General features: G+C 41.1%; 5 protein-coding genes across 5 annotated transcripts; all 5 read left to right on the top strand.

Moving 5' to 3' along the window:
• Positions 1 to 2,306: 2,306 nt before the first annotated feature.
• On the top strand, positions 2,307 to 7,598 carry LOC139133639 (uncharacterized). The gene is made up of 6 exons (XM_070700389.1): positions 2,307 to 2,687; positions 2,798 to 2,875; positions 3,480 to 3,578; positions 4,107 to 4,184; positions 5,368 to 5,438; positions 5,707 to 7,598. The coding sequence occupies exons 1-6, from the start codon at positions 2,307 to 2,309 to the stop codon at positions 7,499 to 7,501; spliced, it is 2,502 nt and encodes an 833-aa protein (XP_070556490.1). The 3' UTR covers positions 7,502 to 7,598.
• Positions 7,598 to 8,974, top strand: LOC139133638 (uncharacterized). Its single transcript, XM_070700387.1, has one exon. The coding sequence runs from the start codon at positions 7,598 to 7,600 to the stop codon at positions 8,972 to 8,974; it is 1,377 nt and encodes a 458-aa protein (XP_070556488.1).
• A 7-nt stretch (positions 8,975 to 8,981) lies between these two features.
• LOC139133637 (uncharacterized) lies at positions 8,982 to 9,980 on the top strand. Its single transcript, XM_070700386.1, has one exon. The coding sequence runs from the start codon at positions 8,982 to 8,984 to the stop codon at positions 9,978 to 9,980; it is 999 nt and encodes a 332-aa protein (XP_070556487.1).
• An 8,081-nt stretch (positions 9,981 to 18,061) lies between these two features.
• LOC139133636 (uncharacterized) lies at positions 18,062 to 18,571 on the top strand. Its single transcript, XM_070700385.1, has one exon. The coding sequence runs from the start codon at positions 18,062 to 18,064 to the stop codon at positions 18,569 to 18,571; it is 510 nt and encodes a 169-aa protein (XP_070556486.1).
• A 1,222-nt stretch (positions 18,572 to 19,793) lies between these two features.
• Positions 19,794 to 21,077, top strand: LOC139133635 (uncharacterized protein F54H12.2-like). Its single transcript, XM_070700384.1, has one exon. The coding sequence runs from the start codon at positions 19,794 to 19,796 to the stop codon at positions 21,075 to 21,077; it is 1,284 nt and encodes a 427-aa protein (XP_070556485.1).

Here is a 21,077-nt window from a genome sequence, read left to right as displayed (position 1 = left end):
TAAAAGCAGAGTTCACGGGAATATGAATGGCCTTTGTAACAACCAGACATATCAAAGTACAGATCACACTACAGTCACAAAAGTCATTTGATTCAACTTCCTTTAGCTATACTGTATCGTTGACAAAAACGTAACTCATGTTGTGAAGAACAATCGTAACAGACATAACAAACTGTGCCGACAAAATTTCACACTGATTAAGTAGAAGGGCAAGAACATTTATTTTACAGATTAAAAAGCTGGAAACACATTATAATGATTGCAAAACTGAGTACATAACTGACATAAGGAAGAAATTCTATTGATAATAATATGAGATTATTATAGATTAGGCAGAAAGATAATCATTTTTTAATCACTCCGGTTTAAAGGACAGTTTTACTTGTATACATTCTTGTAATCTTCAATAGATTACAAAATTCTTTTTACTGCTATTTATTTTTCAGAATTCCATTCAGAAAATTGATGAGGTCAAACTTTGTAAATTTCGAACATGAGATCAGTACAGTTGCAATGACGCCCAATCTATTGTATTCAAATGTACAGATTTATTGTTGCAATGGTATCTTAAATTGAGCAAACTCTCTGTTATCTGTATATATGTCGATTATAGGAAATAGCTGTTTTTTGTTTTTCATTATATTTACTCTGGAAAGCAGGCTCATATGTTGAAGAACAAAACATATTACTTGCATTTTGAATTAATGGTGTTGAAATATGAATTCTAGTTCATAATAAAGATCAGTTGTCAACAATTACATTTATCATGACACAAGGTCAGGCTGTGATGACACGTTGAACATGACACATTGCGGCACATTTGTTTGAAAGTAAATTAAAACAGAAAACCGTTACAGCCGACAAAATTTTAAAATATTTCAAATTTTCATATGAATTTAACACCTTGAAGACACTTGTTTGCAGATTATGTTTCTACCGCTTTTTCATACTTTTAATTCACGTCAAAAGATGTCAAAGGGACAAACGCTGCAAACATTGGCTGCGTGTAGCCATAACAAATAAATGATAACTGGCAGAAGGCCCAGCACAGTATTTACTCTTTTAATATCTGATCACTTTGGTTTCAATATCGCTTCAGGGCTGGACTATTTGATTTAAGGAGTGCATCGGTCAGAATGCCGACTAGCATTTTTAAACTTTTAGGTTCCAAAATTATTTTATTTTGTATGCAAGATATATATACTTTCCCCATAAGTTCTATACTTCTTGGCCAACTTTATACGAATGCAGTTTTAAAGTGGTGGTGTTGTTGAAATATTTCCAAGCAATTGGTGATTTGGAGAATAGTTTTCCTTTCGACCAACTCGCGTCTAATATCTAATGGTGGAATCCAAGAATAATGTAAAACGTCTAGCGTGAAACAAGAATAGGTGATTTACGTCAGATATTCACGATTTGCATATTTTAATTAGTAAGTTTCAGTAATAATACATCCGGTGAAAACTCAATACAGAAAGTTACCTTTTCTCAAGTTCTTCACAACTTCTTGACCTGTCTCTTATCGTATATTTTGTATTTGATGATTTTTATTAGTTAGCTTGATTATGTGTTTCTGTATTGACACATTATTAAATTCTTATAAATGGTGTTTTGTCGTAACTTTACGATGCACTTACGGTTAAAATACTGCATTGAGCTACACAAATTGGTTGCACTCGGCCTGGTTTCAGAATATCAAGCATGTAAATGGTAATAATTTCTGATCGTTCGATCTACAAGGCTAAATTACGCTTGTAAACAGTGTTCGAAATAACGCCTGTCCGGCAGTCCGAGACTGGCTATTTTTCCACCGGACTGGTAAAATAAAAAAGTTACCAGTCCGTCGGACAGGTTGAATTCAGCGTGGGGTCGACAATTAACTTTGGCCGATTATACTTCATAGACCGTTATGTGATACTGGCCGTCCTGGATAGCGCCACCAACGGTATCTTTGTCCCCTTCCTCAGTTCATGTATTGCAAGTAAGAAACAAGCCGATTGTACAAAATGGCGCATGACCTTGAAAATTAACCAATCAAAGTAGATTTTGCATGAGTTTCAAAGTACTGTAGCAATCGACAATAACACGTAATTGCGCGGAAGTACGTTTTGAGGAATTATGATCCGCTCTTATCTAGGCCTACCAACTCTCTCGACTAAACGAAGAACACCGGAGAAAACCTTACGGACAAACAGGGAGTATGATGCCACGAAACGTAGGAGAACAATTGTTCAGTCATGGAAAATTATATTTAAATATTGGTTAGTAGTAGTTATGGCCGTTGGATAGTCCACACATCTCGCAAAATGCGAGAGTTCAAAGTCTCGCGAGACCTGTGGACTATAAATTTGGGAGTTGGTCCATGCATAGATGGGCCCCCCGAGGAACCTCCTGAACCCCAAGGACCCCCTGGCTCAGTGAGAATATACAACGTCAACGTACCCCACTCTGATTGGTTTATGCAAATGAGGCAAGACTATAAGAAGCAGGGCAATGCCAGGGCCACTGTCGCATTTCTGTGTGTCAGCCTCGGTGATGCAGCACTGATCACTGTTGGATCCATTCTCCGTTGGTGGGGCTCCTCCATCAACCTTACCATGGATGATAAGGAGTGGGATGATTTGTGTTTGACCAATTCTGAGTTGGATGAGGTGTTTGGATGGGCTGACCAGTACTATGGTTATACCGTAAGTGATACATTTTTTTTAAAAATTTTTTCTAAATTTTCTTACCGTCCATCATATGTATGTATATCTCATATCGTTTCTGAGTGTTGTTTTTTTTTTTACCTCTACAGAATGCGTCAACTTTGCAGCCATGCTATGGTACAGCCAATGGTCAACCCCTGTATGCTCCACAGAATGACGATCTTAATGTGAGTACCTTTATATTGATTTGAAGCAAGTACGTGCCCCCCCCCCCCCCGCCGCCGCCCCGTACCCCATCCGTTTCAAAAACAAGTTAGCGATAGTCACCCGAGAGGGGAAAAAATGACATTCTCAGTTGCTCAGAGGTTGGATAGCACGTACACAGCTCATGACATGTCTCAGTGGTGCATGACTGTGCCTGTCTGTCACAGTTCACGCCGATGACCTGTTTGTGTTACTTGCTACGTGATCACAACAGTCAAAGATTTCCTATGCGTAGTGTCAGGCAGGTCTGACCTATTGGAGTAATTAGGTCATGTACTTGGGTCGTGATCAAAAGATGTTGAAACAGTGTAGCAAATTTTTGATTGACAGTCTCAGATTGCTGTGTGAGTCAAATGGAATTTTTTTTACCTTTTGCTATAAATAACCGGCGACCGGCCGGCCGCAGGGCAGTAGAATGTATGGGAAAAAAACAAAACAAAACAAAACAACAACAACAATAAAACACTCACAGTGAGTTTGAAAGCCGTAGGCAGTTGTAAAAAATAAAATCATCACTTCTCGGGGAATGTACGTCTTTATGTGTTTTTTATTTCCCTTTCTCTGCAGAATGAGTCGACTTTGCAGCTCCCCCGAGAAACAACTCCCGTTCAATGCGAACAGACACAACCGGTACCGGGATCGCCGCGAAATTGTGATCCTGATCCTGTAAGTAATAAGTTATGATTTAATATTTGTCATTGGCTCTGTGATATTTTTTTTTTCCACTTGAAAAAAAAAAAAAATTATATTGTTCATTGGAGAGGGAAAACAGGAATCAAAGTCAACATTACCGATGTTGGAATTTCTCCGCAGTAACTAATTTCGAAACATGTAAACAATACGTGACATGTCTGCAAGGTGCATGAACTTTCTGCCGGTGCTAGTTTGTGTCATTAGCTTGGTGCGTGATCAATGCAATCGACGGACAATGTAACAATTTTTTTTTTTGATTGACAGTCAGAGCTTGTGCTGGGTGAAAATGTTTGCGCGCCCTTTGTTGTATAGTCTGCTAACTGCTCTCCGCCACCCTAACCGTACCGAGCAGCAAAGAAAAAAAAAACGGATGTAAACAAATAAATGATAAAAAGGTCAAAGTGAACTTTGAAACCTGTAATTGAAAACATGACCTAAATCAATGATCACCCCCCCCCCCGATAAGTGTGTAATACATATTTTGTGTTCTTTTCTCTGCAGGATGGGCTGACTTCACAGCTCCACAGAGCAACTCAAAATCGGCAACCCATGTCTCATCGGCCGTACGGGAACTGTGATGTGAGTAATATTTACGATGTACTATTTGTCATGAGACTTATGATGTACTATTTGGCTGAGATTTCCCCCGTTCAAAAAGAAAAAAAAAATTAGTTGTTCACTAAAGAGAGAAAGAATGAAATTTAAAAATCGCTGAGGCCACAGCCATTGCCTTGCTCAGAACATGTAAACAATAGGTGACTTGCAAGGTGCATGCACTTTCTGGCCGTGTGCGTGATCAATGCAGTCGACTGAATAAGGTCAACGATCTTTCCTTTCTACTCGCCACAACCTTTTGCAGTAATTGGGTCATGTTCTTCAGTCGTGCACCCGTAATCGAAAGGTAAAGGAACATTGTAGCATTTTTGATTTGATTGACAGTCAGGGTCAGAGGTCGTGTGCGTGAAAAGGAAAATTCCACCTATTGTTCTACTGCCAACTGCACAAGCAAGCTGTCTGCTGGTTCGTCGGCTTGAGTCTGACCTGAGAGCTGACAAATCTAGGGAAACCCCCTCGCATGTAAACAAACAATCAAACTAAATGAAAAGATTGGCGTGAGATATAAACCAGCAATTTACGGAAGGGGAAAATGATTGCTTTATGCGCTGTGGAGAAAGGGAGGTTTAATCGACAAACTGAATGCATTTTAAAGAAAGAAAAAAAAAACACAGTGTGTATTATTTGGCGATTTATTTTGTGCTTTGAAGGGGTCATGTAATGCAATCGTGATATCCGGCCATATTGTACTGAGGAGGTTTATAGCTTTGTGACATTATTTTTTTTTGTTGATTTGTGCAATCAAAGTATAGCCTCTACCACTATAAAATTTTAATGAATTTGCATTCACTTCTGAATCAGTAAAGTAAATGATGCATCGATGCAGGACTTTGCAAAATTGACAAACACAGATGTACAATTCTTCAGTCTGTGAGCTACTGTGCTGAATATGAAGATATATAATACAGATTTATATAGGCAGTGAACAGTATACAAGAGTGTATAGTGCCAACAGTTCTGGCCAGTATTTTGTATTGAACTCAGCTTGTATATTTAGTGTTTTATGAAACACAACACAACCCCCCTCCCGCCCCTTTGAATGGAATATTTTTTTTTTATATTTTCCCAAACTTTTCTCTGTGTTAAAAATAAGAATATGGGTTGTTTTACTGTTTAAATATTTATTTGTTGATTTTATTCTTATCAGGACAACACTGCCTCTGAGAGTGATCATGATGATGAAGGAAGGGAAAAAGATCATCATAATGAATTAATTATGTAAGTGTACAATATTTCCACATTTTTATTTTTATTTTTTTTTTTTTATTTTTAGGTAATACATAGCAAATACTCAGTTAACTTCATATATGATAAGAGGTCAACATGTATTTGTCTTTGACACAAAAAAGTAAAAGCAAGCACACACATATATTTTGATTTATCATGATGACATTTATTTTTTTCTAGGTTATGATTAGTATTATTTTCATTATGGTATTTCTGTGGGAGTAAATGAAGCATTTTTTTTTTTGTCCCTTCATTTTAGGCAAAGAGCACAGCAACCAAAGAAGCAATATATCAGGCTGAGAAAAAATGTAATGATGGTGAAGAGTACATGGGATTTTCCTTGGGGTGAAGAAATTGGGGATAGTGAAGAAAACAGCCACAGCAATGTGAACTCAGATCCGTCACGCGGTAGTAGTAGTAGTAGTAGTAGTAGTAGTAGTAGTAGTAGTAGTAGTAGTAGTAGTAGTAGTGAAGAAAACAGCTGTAGCAATTTGAACTCAGATTCTTCACACGATAGTAGTAGTAGTAGTAGTAGTAGCTGTAGTAGTTATGACAGTAATTATTTAGGCACTCAAAGTTTCAATGACAAATTAAAAACTCTAATCAATCAATATACTCCCCATTCCCCCTTAAATACTGATGATAGTGTAAATTCAAAGGATTCTCCCATCCCCATGAATACCCAAGAATTCAATGCAAAATGGCAGATTCTTATTGCAAATAGCCGTTGCCCTCCTTCCTCTCAAAGTTCCACCACCACTACATCATCATCATCATCATCTCCATCACATCCAATAAGTCAAATTGGTCAGGGGTCAATAGATGACATGCCACCAGATGACTCGTCAGCAGATGAAGACGTCGGGGCTGAGTACTATCAAATCACTCGCGTCCGAGAACGTCAAGTACAAAAATTCAATGCTTTAGCGCATGATTATGAAATCAAATTCAATGATATTAAACCAGTTCGTGGTTTCATACAAGTCATGTCAGTACTACAAGACGTCTTTCGAAGCATCCTCGACAGGCTGACTAATGGTATCCCTGAAAGAGACCGTGTGCGAATTACTCTGGAAAGTCCATCACTTCCCTATCAAATTTGGTTACCTTTCTCACCTGTGCAAGAGCTTACAGTCGACAGGGTATTGGGTGAAATTGAACGGGTGCTGCAATCATACGAAGAGTTCACTCTTGATGAAAACATCTACATCAACTTCATTCATGTACACATGCCTCGAGGGGCAAGAAAGGATTGGAGAAGGAGACCTGTCGACATTGCCCGTCGACTCCGATTGATGAGGAGTGTCATCCGCATCGCTAACAACGATGAACTGTGCTGTGCAAGGGCAATAGTGACGGCAATTGCTCACATCAATCGCAACAGTGATCCTGAATGGGACTCAGTACGAAGGGGACGGCAGGCACAGACAAGACGTGCAGCTGAACTCATCACTCAGGCAGGTATTCCACCAGGGCCATGTGGAAATGAAGAACTGGACAAGTTGCAAGCTGCCGTACCATTATACAGGATCCATGTCATTTCTGATGAGAAATCTGGTACACTTATTTATCAGGGACGTGACACTGCAGAACACAACATATACTTGTACCATCATGACAACCACTATGATGTAGTGACTTCGATGCCTGGATTTTTGAAGAAAGCCCACTATTGTCACAACTGCAACACAGCATACGAACACAAGCATGAACATGTTTGTGAAGTTTTCTGCAAATATTGCCGTACTCCCTCCATCTGTCCGCCTGCTGATGATAAAATCTACTGTAAAGACTGTCATCGTTACTTTCTTGGTCAGCAGTGTTTCAACAATCACAATGCAACAAGTGGTCATGCTGTAAACACTGTATGTCAGGTCATCCGTCGTTGCAAGTTGTGTGGTGTAACCATCAATGGGAAAAGAGAAGTAAAAAGAAGAAACATCGTTGTGGTGAGAAATACTGCAGAGTCTGCAAACAATACGAAGACAGTGACCACTTGTGTTTTATCCAGCTATTGGCAAGAAAAAGAAGAAGAGGACCGGCACAGTAGATAACAGTGATGATCAGGGTGATGTGTTCGACTTCGAAGTCCAAGAAGATGATGAAGAAGATAGTGAAGAAGAAATGAAGTATTATTTCTTCGACTTTGAATGTACCAAGATGGTGGAGTCCATGTCCCGAATTTTTGCATCGTCCAGTCTGAGTCTTGCTCAGAGCAAGTTTTCCATGGTCCTAACACTAAACAAGAATTCTGTGATTGGGCACTTTCTGAAGAAAACTCCCCCGGCACTTTCATAGCACACAATCTTCAAGGATATGATGGTCAGTTCATTTTGCAGTACTGCCATGAGAATAATGTTCAACCTGAAGTCATTATCAATGGAACCAAAATCATCCGCATTTTCATCCCCAGTTTAAATATCAAATTCATCGACTCCTACAATTTCCTCCCAGTGGCGTTGGCTCAACTTCCCGACATGTTTGAACTGGCTGAACTGCACAAAGGTTACTTTCCCCATTTCTTCAACACAGCGGAGAATCAAGAATACATCGGACCTCTCCCAGATGCACAATACTACGGTCCTGATGGTATGAAACAACATCAGAGAGAAAAATTCCTGAGATGGTACGAAGAAGAGCGATCGAAAAACCATCCTTTCAACCTGAAACAAGAACTTGAGAACTACTGTAGAAGCGATGTAGACATCTTAAGGAGGAGTTGTTTGAAATTTCAAGATATGTTCAAACAACAGAATGGTGTGGATCCATTCAGGGATTGTGTGACCATCGCATCAGCCTGCAATGTTGTTCTACGCAGGAATTTTCTCGAGAAAGATACCATCGGGATCATTCCAGATCACGGCTACATCTACAGACGAAATCAATCTGTCATTGCACTGCAGTGGTTGGAGTGGCATGCATATAAGAAGAATGTCACACATTCAACATGTATACACGGGGGTGAGAAGAAAATTGATCGATATTGGCTAGATGGGTATGATGAAGCAAACAACACTGCTTATGAGATGCACGGTTGCTACTACCATGGTTGTCCGCGATGTTACGAAGACGATGATATCGTCAACACCAAACTAGAGAAGACCATGGGTGATCTCTACCAATGTACCCTCGACAAGATGCGATTTCTACGCACCAATGGCTTCAATGTGATCGAAATGTGGGAATGTGACTTTAAGAGAGATATTCACGAAAACCAAGACCTGCAAGAATTCATCAAGTCACTTGATCTACAGGAGCCTCTTTATCCACGGGATGCCTTCTATGGTGGTAGAACCAATGCAACGAGACTTTACCATGAGTGTGAGGGTAACGAAGAGATTCACTATGTCGATTTCACAAGCCTCTACCCTTATGTCAACAAGTACTGTAAGTACCCCATCAAGCATCCGGAAGTCCGCACCAAGAACATCATACTGCCTGTTCAGTGGTACTTTGGTGTTGCCAGATGTCGAGTGTTGCCACCACGGCAACTTTACTTTCCTGTTCTGCCCCCTCAGAGTGGATAAGAAACTGATGTTTCCCCTATGCAGAAGCTGTGCGGATACCAAACAGCAGGCACCGTGTGAACATAGCGATGACCAACGATCCTTTGTGGGAACTTGGACAACGCCAGAGTTAGCAAAAGCTGTGGAGAAGGGGTACAAAGTCGTCAAAGTGTTTGAGGTGTGGCACTACCGAGAAAGTGAAGAGTACAACAGAGAGTCTCAAACAGGTGGGCTGTTCACCGATTACATCAATACCTTCTTAAAGTTGAAACAAGAGAGCAGTGGTTGGCCTTCATGGTGTCAGACGGAAGATGACCAAGACCGATACATCCGTGAGTACCATGAGAGAGAAGGTATCCTACTTGACAAGACTAAGATTCATCGAAATCCAGGTCAGCGAGCATTGGCAAAACTGATGCTGAATTCCATGTGGGGCAAGTTTGCTCAACGTAACAACTTTCCACAGCTTCAGTACATCCAAGAACCTGCAGAACTCTTCCGGTTACTCACAAGTGAGCAACACACCGTCAACAACTTGTCTTTTGTCAACGATAACATGGTCGCTGTACAACATTCACTTCGGGATGAATTTGTCGAAGGTGCCGTTAATACAAATGTTGTCATCGCAGCATTCACCACAGCCTATGCCCGCCTGAAGTTGTATGATCTTCTTGAAGCCATTGGTGAGCGTGTCTTGTACTTTGATACCGATTCTGTCATCTTTGTCAGCAAGTCAGACATGTATGAACCACCTCTGGGTGACTACTTAGGTGATCTCACCAGCGAACTTGAACCTCCAGGCAATTACATTACCAACCTTACAAAAATGAGGTCCTGGCAGGAGAGCGGCAGGAAAGCTGCAGGAGAGCGACAGGACTGTTCTGGGACTAAAGCTGCAGAGTTCCAGGGCAGATTTCTGGCCCGCAGAATCTGCCCCGCTAGCTGGGCAGATCACTTTGTTACAAATCTGTCCGGCAGAGCGGCAGCAAATTACTTGAATGGTGCAGCATCTCTGCAGGAACATTAGTGGCCTAATAATTGTGGCTGATCAGATATATCTAACAACAAATCTGTCCCGTAGAGCGACAGAAAATGATAGGAGTGGAGCAGCATCTCTGCACTTAATGTATTTTGACTATCAGACCATGGAGGTAGCAGAGGACAGATCGACTTACATGTGTTCATAGTTGCACAGAGGCGATCAGTATTAAAGCTTAATATTTGCTGCGGTATTGTCTATCACAAATATAAAAAAATAAAATTATATGAAGTTTGCAGATGGTAGACATAAGCCCAAGCGATGTATGAACGTGAGCGTGGGCTTGCAGTGCTAATAGTTCATTCACAGTGTGATAATTAATAGACAGTAACAGCTGCTATGATGTGATTGAGGCGATCGAGCTACAAACTGCGTATTCTGATGATTAACAATGCTGTTTCATGAGTACACTATAGGCAGCCACAAAAGATTCCTATGAAAATGTTTTCTTTGCCCATCAGGTTACTTTTTGAGCCAATGATAAATTAATCCGTAAGAAAATTCAAAATTAAATTCATGGCAGCAACGAAAATCTCTAGAAAATCGGCCGTAGTCCACGAAGGAAATAATAATTGATAACAATAACATTTCATTGCTTGCTTTTATTATAGGATTTACATCACGTCTGTGACAATATTTGACCTTACAAATTATCTCATCGACAATTATTTCCAAAAACATCATTTTTACTTTGATCAGTGCAGTTACTAAATCGCCGACTTTTGAAGTTTTTAAGACAAGGGAATAAATCTTGTAAATCCATTTTCATTATTGTTATTGTGTAATGTGTTCTCAACCCATGGATGCATGTCCGTGCACGTAATACGTGTAACCTCAACCAACTCTCCAGAGAAACACACGCGAACACAAGTTTACACAGTTGAACTGATGCGTTGGTTTTCGTATCTCACTCTGTCGCAAAGAATACAATTTTCATTGAAACTTGGGTCCCGTAAAACCGAAAGGCACACTATAGATTTACGGTAGTAGTACCTTTGTACGATACACAGTTGTAACTTGTAGCACGGCGGCATATGGGAATGCTATACGTAGGGTTTCGCCACTATATTCCTGCTCTGTTCTGACATCGTGTCTTGACTTAGTCACGGCCACAGGAGCTCTCAATGTACTGTTGCTTGGATAGTCGATCGAACGCTCTAGGTTTTTTCAATGAACTTTCCGTCAGTGTACTTTTTAAACGCTTTTGAAGTCCGCTGTACTTCATGCTAGTTACACTGCAGCGATCGCGAGGACTTTGTACCGGAAGTAATAGTATCACGCATGATGACATCATAGATCATGTGAAGACTTCGTTATGATTGGTCAGATTGGTAAAACAATCAAAGGTCAAATCTCAGCGGCAATTTTTGGACAGTTACGACCTTTGAATTACTGAGTAAATTGTCGCTGATTTTTCCCTATAAGTTTGACAAAATTTCGCGTAAATTTGCTGTTTGACATCGTCGTGACGACTTCATACACGCTAACTATGTATGCAAAACCTATAGGCAATGTTTACGACGCGTAAAAAAGTCATCGTCGTCATGATCAGCTTGTGGAGATCGATCGGCTCGTCGATTTGAACAATGATCACCATAACATCCCCGTGAATCTAGGCGATCATTTAAACTTCGGTAAGTAAATTTTCGATTTGCCTTCTCTGCGACGTGAAGACGTAGTTTTTTACTGTTTTTGTTCAGCGCAATTCTCGAGTAATACTGTTCAATTGTATGAATTCTAATAAATTGGTATAACTCGTGAGGTTGAACGTAGAGTGTACAACGATAGAGGGACCGTGGTACAGTGTACCAAAAAATGGAGTACATGCCGATACTATTACCTACAATAATATACTTCTCTCTTGCATTGGCAAAGGTAAAACTTTTGCTCATGTATACAAATTTCCCTCATGTACGATATAAAAGGACAGATATAAACAAAGAAAGAACAATACATGTAGGAATTGTTGGATACGAATTAAGTTCTCAAACTCTTGACCGAGTCTGGTACCTGCTACATGTATTCCAAAACGTACTTCTCTATGACATCAATATACATCTGTCTGCTTATAAGATCATTCTGAACGTGTGTCCTTAAAATTGAAGTTTATTTTAAAATTTTTATTAACGTATTTTGACATTTGTTTATATGTAACCTGTAGATATTTTGCTGGCATATTGTAAGGGGAATCAGTAATTAATTTACAATATTTCATAACAATATTCATTGAAGTTCTACATGAACTCTTACATGTACATCACAAAATATGCATACAATATTCTATTGCATTTAATGCTGCAACCTTTTGATAAGCAACTTAGATATAAGCTCAGTACAAAGACCTACCTTTTTTCTAACTATGTTTCAATTTGGCTTTAGAAAGTTCATGTAGGTATGCAATGAAGCGTACTCAAACCAAGCGAGTTTTGCATGGTGAAGTCTACAATTTGAACGGAATTACTGCAGGGGATAAATCATCTGCAAATTAAATTTTGTTTTATGCCAATGATTCTACTACTTTCCTAGTTTGAAGCAAATTGCAAGTTGAACAGATTGATACTATACTAGTGCTATAAATCACATTTTGTCATTCCCAAGTTGAGGGAACATTTTCTTTATTTTATGAATACATGCAAATTTCACAGTCTTCAATGTTTGATGGCTGTTGAACGAGTCAAAATTTTCAACTCCAACGAGGATTCTAACTTGCATACATAATTTTGTCATAAGTTTGATAAACTTTATATCTGACTTGAACTTTTTTATATTTTTTCCAGCTTACACATAGGACAACTTCAAGATGACAAGTCAAGCAATAACCAAAGCTGTAACAGACAAGTACAAGTCTTTCAGAATAATCCGTCGTAGTGACAATATGAAGTTAAGACTTTACGGACACTTGAACATTTTTTATATCGGTCATGTTGATTGGCTTTAAAAATATGGTGGATTAAATTTTATTCCTACCACATTTTTAGCCCTTGCATTCTTTTTTTTTTTGGGGGGGGGGGCAGCAGAGTGGTGTAGGTTGTGAGATGATGGCTTGGTAATGGCTGATTTTCAGCAGCAGTGATAAGTTTCAGGTTGTTGGAGTAAATGTTAGTCAGATTGCAGAAGGTAGGTTGATTTTTGTATGGCAGAGCAGCAGCTAGCCTGCCTGGCAGAGCAGTAGCTAGCCTGCCTGGCAGAGCAGCAGCTAATCTGCCCAGCAGAGCGGCAGCTAACCTGCCCGGCAGAGCGACAGCTAACCCGCCCGGCAGAGCGACACCTAACCAGCCCGGCAGAGCGGCAGCTATAACCGTCCAGCAGAGCGACAGCTAACCTGTCCTGCAGAGAGACATTAATCTTTCCGGGAGGGATCCAGCAAACCTAATTTGAATAGCAATGCCACGCTCTCCTGGAAAGATGGTCCTGGAGAGCTCCTGGACCACTGCGGGACCTTTTCTGGAGAGCTCCCGAAAATCTTGTCGGGAAGGCTAAAATTTTCATAAGGGAAGTTTGTGTCCGGTGGAGCCAAAAACTATGCCTTCTGTCTAGCACAACCCGACAGGAAGGGAAACCGCACTCTTTGTAAAGTCAGAGGGATCACCTTAAACTACCGCAACAGTTTAAACATCAACTTTGATGCCATCACTCGTCTGGTCACCACTTGTCCATCATCAACCATCACAGTGAATGACCCCGCCAAAATCCGACGTGTTGGATGTGATGTTGTCACAAAAAGTGAAAGTAAAAAATATGCCCTAGTTTATGATAAGAGAGCATTAATTGAAAATTACAAAACCCTTCCCTATGGATATTAAAACTGTACTTTGTCCATGAAACACTCCTCCCCCCACCAAAAAAAAAAAAAAAAAAATGAGAAACATCAATTGAGGGATGCCAACAAATGTTTGGCAAATGCTTTTCTTCATATTTTCCTCTCCCACCCAATCAAGCAGTTTCCAATACTTTGTAAGAAATAAAAAAAAAAAGGCATGGTAATTATAATTGTAATTCAATAGGCTTTGTTGATAATATCATTCAAAGAAAAAACAAATTCAAGTTATCAAGTTGTATGTTAATAATTTTGGTGAAGCTGTTTTCACAATTTAATTGGATAAATTGCAAAAAACAAAATTGAAATCTTCCTGATCAGTTTTGTGGCAATGGTATTCTGATTATTCTATCTGTTAGAGTTGTATAATTCATTCACTTTCACTTTCAAAGTCTTGGAATGTATGTATTTGATATTTGGAGAATTTGTAAATGCAAGAAAAGAGACAAGAAGTTAAATTTTATTTCCCCCCTTTAAATTTTAAATATTGAAGACGACAGACCAACAGTTTGTTCAATTTTTCCTTTAACAGAATTATCTGTAGATTTCAACTTTCATCTTTCGAAGGTCTTTTTGTATGTTGTATGTCAACAAACAAAAACAAAACGATTATGGTTAAACCTTTTTTTTTTTTGTCAAGGAATGTAATAAACGCAAATCAACTTTGTTAATTTAAAAAAAATTCAGAGGCTGGTTTGAATTCATTTGTTGATGTTTGTGTATAAACATTAGCTGAATGCGTAAACATGTATGTATGTTTGTATGTGTGTGTGTCGTCTCTTCACAAGACTTCACCCAAAGGCCAAAAAGTAGGCCCGACTGCCCCGAGGGCCAGCGAAGAAGATTGCTCTTGGTCAATGAGTTACATCACACTTCATTTGGGTATAACACCCCCCTACAAACACTTTGAGGCCCTCTTGCCCCTCGGGCCTTTTTTTTTTGCCCTCCCTCTGTCAAGAAATGAGAACATCCTTAAGCTTTCCTGTATAAGTTTGTACTGTTTCAGCCTAACACTCATTTGGCGTGATGGGTCTCATTCTGCAAACACTCTTGAAGCTGATCATCAATAATCGAGATTTCTCCAATCCTATGTTCTTCCTGTATTTGTGTGTGCTGCCATACATCATCTATGATAAACTTTTCAAAAGGAAGCCAGTCTCATGTTATGAAAGCATTGCCCTCCCTCTGTCAAGAAATGAGAACATCCTTAAGCTTTCCTGTATAAGTTTGTACTGTTCAGCCTAACACTCATTTGGCGTGATGGGTCTCATTCTGCAAACACTCTTGAAGCTGATCATCAATAATCGAGATTTCTCCAATCCTATGTTCTTCCTGTATTTGTGTGTGCTGCCATACATCATCTATGATAAACTTTTCAAAAGGAAGCCAGTCTCATGTTATGAAAGCATTGATCTGAGTGGAGAGATTGACTGAAAGGAAATCAACCAAAAAGTCCCATCACAGTGAAGATCAAGTTGGTCAACTTGGTATACCATGCCACGAATGCGAAAGAACTGTCCTTACCCTGGTTGTCATGCAAAACATCTCGTAAGACTGGCAAATCATCTCACACAAGTGCATAATATTGAAGATAAAGTTGAAAGACACAGATTTTTAAAACTGGCCAGACAATCTGACACTCATCAACTGATGTGCCAGTTGATACGAATTGTTCGTCTACTGTCTGAACAACATCAATCAAGTCAATCATGGATGCAAGACTACAACATCCGTTCACTGCTCTCATATGTGGACCCACACAATCTGGCAAAACCGAATTTGTCAAACGATTGCTGAAGGAACGGGAAACTATGATTTTTCCATCTCCCGAGCGTATTGTCTGGTGCTATGGAGAATACCAACCTGCCTATACGGAACTGGCTGCCCTTATCCCTGGCATTCATTTTGTTGAAGGCATTCCTGAAGAGTTGGACAGTACATTTTCCCCTCACCAATCCAACTTATTGATTATTGATGATCTGATGTCAGAAACTGGAAATGACAAGAGAATTACCAATCTGTTCACCAAAGGTTCTCATCATCGTAATCTCTCTGTCATGCTTATCTTACAAAATCTGTTTCATCAAGGCAGAGAGACTCGAACCATGAGTCTGAATTCACATTATCTGGTCTTGTTTAAAAATCCAAGAGACGGATCACAGATCACTCACTTAGCCAAACAGATGTACCCAGGACACACCCGTTTCATCCAAGAAGCTTTCACCGATGCCTCCCGTGAACCCTATGGTTATCTCCTCATTGACCTGAAACCCAACACACCGGAAGTCCTTCGCCTGCGCACGAACATCTTTCCGGGAGAGACTGCCTTTGTGTACGTCAGGAAAACATAAAATAGACATGATGAGATGAAATGCCATCATTTCATCATGTCTCAGCGAATGAGAAAACATGCTCATTTTCTCTCTGTGTTAGCCAGGGGCAATCCAAAGCAACAGAGGGGGATCATCGAGGGAGCCAGTAACGATTTAATCCATTGCCTCTGTGAATGTTGCCTGAACATTCTTCGGGGGAGTGTTCCACTTGTCATCTGCTCAAAAGAAGAAATTGAGCAAATACAAACATCATCTTCGCACACTGTCAAATAAAAAGGTTTCTACATCAAAGAAGAAGAAGATACTTGTGCAAAAGGGTGGATTTCTCTCAGCCGTCCTGGGGCCTGTGCTGTCTGTGTTGGGAAGTCTCCTCTTTAAGTGAATTGTCACCATGCCCATGGAACATGCCAAGAAGATGGCACTTGTGCCACAGGAATTACTAGATACCATACAACTACAGCAGAATCAAACAACAAACCCCGTGACGAAGATGCTGTCCTCTCTGGATAGGGAGATGCAACAAATCTTGGAAAGAACAGACATCACTGATGATGAAAAGGCAAAACTGTACCAACAGACTCTTCAGCAGTACCGGGCCTACATTGATAAAAGGAAGGAACCTGTTAAAATCAGCATCCTCCCCTCTGAAACTTCAACAGGTACCACTACCGCTGTGTCGTCTTCAGGGTCTCCCTTAGATAAGAACACAGAAGAGGAAGGCATAGACAAGCCAAAGCCCTCGGATAGTGTGGAGCAAGATGTGATGGAAAGTGTGCCAAAATCCCTCCGACGAAAAGCACACTTGCTCCTTCAGAAAGTGAGACAGCATGATTCCGTGGATTGGAATGAGAAAGGGGAATTAACGTATGATGGTAATCCCTTACCTGGAACTCATATGGTAGACCTCATCAACGACACTTTACGTCGGAGGAAAACATTCACTCCTAGAGGGTGGCAACAATTTGCCCGAGTGCTGTCTGACATGAATGTACCACAAGATCTGATTGGCAACAAGGAAAGATGGAACTGGATTCAGTCTCAGCGAAAATCAAAAGGATTGTTTCAGCCAAGAGGTGATGATGAAGAAGGTGACCATGGAGTGTTTGCTGGACAATCACCCGCTAAAAAGAAAAAGATAAGGAGGGAGATACGTCCTGTCACTTCAACCGCTGCAAGACCACGACATCGATCATCCATGACAGGGAATTGGCTCAACTTTTAAAACATCACTCTACAATTCGATGATAGTCATTCCAAAGGAGACATTTGTCATGGAGTGTTGTCCACCTTCTCTATCCCTTGGCGATGTCCTCAAACGGGTGAGGTGCCTCTGTGCTTGCTGTTCTGGATCTATAGTCATCAAACATGAAACCTGTGACCAAATTGACGGACTTGGATCAGCACCTCAGCCAGGTGTATTACGATCCAAGTCATTCCGCAAGTTTTGGAGGAATCGATGCTGTTTACCGTGCTGCAAAAGAGAAGGGAATAAAGACCACCCGTCAGAAAGTGAGAGAATGGATGCAACATCAGGACACTTACACATTACACAAACCAGTGAGCTGGAAGTTTCCAAGGGCTAGAGTATTGTTGGTGGAATGGATCAACAGTGGCAAGCCGATCTTGCTGATGTCAGTTCACTAGCAAAATACAATTCAGGGTTCCGATACATCCTCACCTGCATTGACATTTTGTCCAAGTATGCCTGGGCCATTCCCTTGAAAGACAAACGAGGGGCCACTTTGGTGGCAGCGTTTGAACAGATTTTGAAGACTGGACGAAACCAGAAAAACTGCAAATGGATCAAGGCAAAGAATTCCTGATCCATCTATTTCAGAAATTTCTGGAAATTTTTCACCACCGGAAATGAAACGAAAGCTTCTGTGGTTGAGCGTTTCAATCGTACGCTGAAAACTAAAATGTGGAAGTACTTTACCAGAAACAACACCCTAAGCTACCTATCGGTGCTTCCTCAGCTAATGCAATCTTACAACAACACTTGGCATCGCAGCATCAAGAGAAAACCAGCGTCTGTCAACAAGACCAATGAAAACGAGGTGTTGGATACTCTGTACAGTGACACTGAACAGACAAAGATGAAATTCAAATTCAGTGTGGGAGAACAAGTGAGAATCAGCAAAACTAAACGTATGTTCAAGAAAGGTTATCTGCCAAATTGGACAGAAGAAATCTTCACTGTGTCGAGAAGGATCTCCAGTCGACCACCTCTTTACAAGCTGAAAGATTTTGATGAGGAGGAATTAGAAGGTACTTTCTATGAACAAGAACTACAAAAAGTTGTCAAGAAGAGGACGATGTCTTCAGAGTGGAAAAAATACTCGAAACAAGAAAGAGAAAGGGCAAGACTGAATATCTGGTCAAGTGGTATGGTTGGCCATCCAAATTCAATAGTTGGGTCAGGGATCTGACAAAACTATAAGAGGGGTGACTCTGTCTGGACAGTCACAGTCTGACCCCCACTTTCATCATGGCTGAACATCCGTTTTTCATGACGCTACCGAGCAATGCATCGATGGATGTTTTCCCAGACAATGCAGTGACAGGCTACACTGTGAAATTACCCAAACACATTTCTCTGCGGGGCAACTGGGAAGTGGCCTTGATGGACATACACTACCCTTTCTCTTGGTACAATGTGGTCGAGGGCAGAAACTTATTGGCGTACGAAATTCAAGATCATAGAAAAACACTTGTCAAAATACCTGCAGGTTATTACGATGATTTTGGAAGTATACTGGCCACTCTGAGAGAGCAAGGTTTACGGACAACGTCCAGCTGACTTTCGACCCGGTGTCAAGAAAAGTAACCGCTGATGTGAGTGACGGTACCAGCCTCTACTTTCTACCAGGTCTGGCTGAAATCATGGGATTTCATCCCAATACCATCTTGAGGCAGAAGAACAATGCACCTTTCATGTTCAGTCTTCGAAACCTCTCTTCTCTGTATGTGTATTGCGACCTAGTGGACGACCAGTTGGTGGGATACCTTTGCACCCCTGTTGAGAATAGAAAATGTGGAAGGGATCCATGGACAGATGATCAACCGCACCTTCCACACGCCATACTTTCTTCCCCTGAGAAACCGTGAATTTGATACGGTAGAAGTCTACATAAGAGACGACATGGGTCAGAAAGTGCCATTTCAAGGTGGGAAAGTGATCGTGACACTAGCCTTCAGAAAACGACGCCCTACACTATTGTAGCCTGAACCATGCCATATAGACGTAAAATCTATGAAAGCAACCCGGCCACATACAAGAAGTTTTATTTGGATCAGGTGGGAAATGGAGCATCTTTCCAGGGGGCAGCCATGCAGAGAGGATATGGCTTGGGCGGTATTTTGGGAGGCCTCTTCCGTGCAGCCACACCACTGCTCAAACAAGGTGCGAAAGTCCTAGGGAGACAGATGCTGAAAACGGGACTCAACATTGCAGGTGATGCACTCAGTGGACGTAACATCAAGCACTCGGCAAAACGACGGTTGGTGGAAGCCGGAAACAGTTGATGACAGGCAGGGGTTCCAGATACTCAGTTCCCCAAGGCGGCGGTATAAAACGTAAAGCTCCGAAACGAAGAGTCATTTCCTCCAAAGCCAAGCGAAAGAGAAGATCTCCTGACATTTTTGACTAACATGGCATTTCTTCACGAACACTCCTGCGAGTGTACCAAGAGTGAACTTGACTTGTTCACAGTTCCTCCAACGCAGACCAGTGTGGAAGAGGGACAATGGGAAGAAGTGCATCCCCTGACCCACATTGTGGAATCGGGACCCATCGAATTTGTGATTTCGGGTTCAGGGGAAGACTACATCGATCTGTCCTCAACACTCCTTCTGATCAAGGCCAAGATTACAAAAGTTGATGGTACTAACCTTGGTGCAGATGCAGCAGTGGGTCCCGTCAACTTGTGGCTCCATTCACTGTTCAGCCAGGTGGATGTACACCTCAATGGCAAAATGATATCCAACCCTTCCCCTACTTACCCCTACCGAGCGATGTTGGAGACCTTGTTGAATTATGGTAAGGAGGCCAAAGACACCCATATCGGTTCAGCCCTATTCTTCAAGGACTATCACTTGAAAATGGATGAAGTGGACCCCACTAAAGAAGGTGGAGAAGTGAACAAGGGACTGAAAAACCGATATGCCTTCACGTCTGGCAGTCAAGTTGTTGATATGGTAGGACCCATCCATTCGGATCTCTTCTTTCAGCCCAAGTACCTAATGAATGGTGTCGAATTACGTCTCAAACTCAATAGAAGCAAGAATGCCTTCTCCCTTGTGAGCTCTGCAGAAAATCCAGGCTTCAAAGCTGTAGTCACCGAAGCCACACTTCTGATCAGGAAAATAAAACTCAGTCCATCGGTACAGCTGGGCCATGCAGAAGCTTTAAAGCAGGGACCGTCCAAGTATCCCATACATCGTTGTGTGATGAAGGTTCTGTCTATTCCTGGAGGCACCATGTCCTTCAACAAAGACCACATCTTTCTGGGACAGCTACCTAAACGTGTGGTCTTGGGTCTGGTGGACAACGATGCCTTCAACGGTTCATACAAGAAGAATCCTTTCAACTTCAAACATTACGACATGACGTCGCTGGTCCTTAATGTCAGTGGAAAGCAAGTTCCGAGCAAACCCCTGAAACTGGACTTCACCAAAGCAGGTGGTCAATCATTCATCATGGCCTACTATTCCCTGTTTACCGGGACGAATAAAATAGGCAGGGATGAAGGAATCAACATCAATCGCTATGAAACGACAATGGATACACACTGTTTGCATTTGATCTCACACCGACTTGTCTGCCGACGGAGGACATTTGAACCTGGTCAAAGAAGGCAACCTGGGCATCGAACTGCAGTTCAGACAAGCCCTGCCAAATACTGTGAATTTACTCGTGTATGGCGAACTGGATAA

This window comes from Ptychodera flava, chromosome 5 (genome assembly GCF_041260155.1).
Source record: "Ptychodera flava strain L36383 chromosome 5, AS_Pfla_20210202, whole genome shotgun sequence".
Classification (NCBI taxonomy): Eukaryota; Metazoa; Hemichordata; class Enteropneusta; family Ptychoderidae; genus Ptychodera; species Ptychodera flava.
The sequence above is the reverse complement of the archived record's forward strand: the minus strand, read 5'-3'. Positions and strand labels throughout refer to the sequence as shown.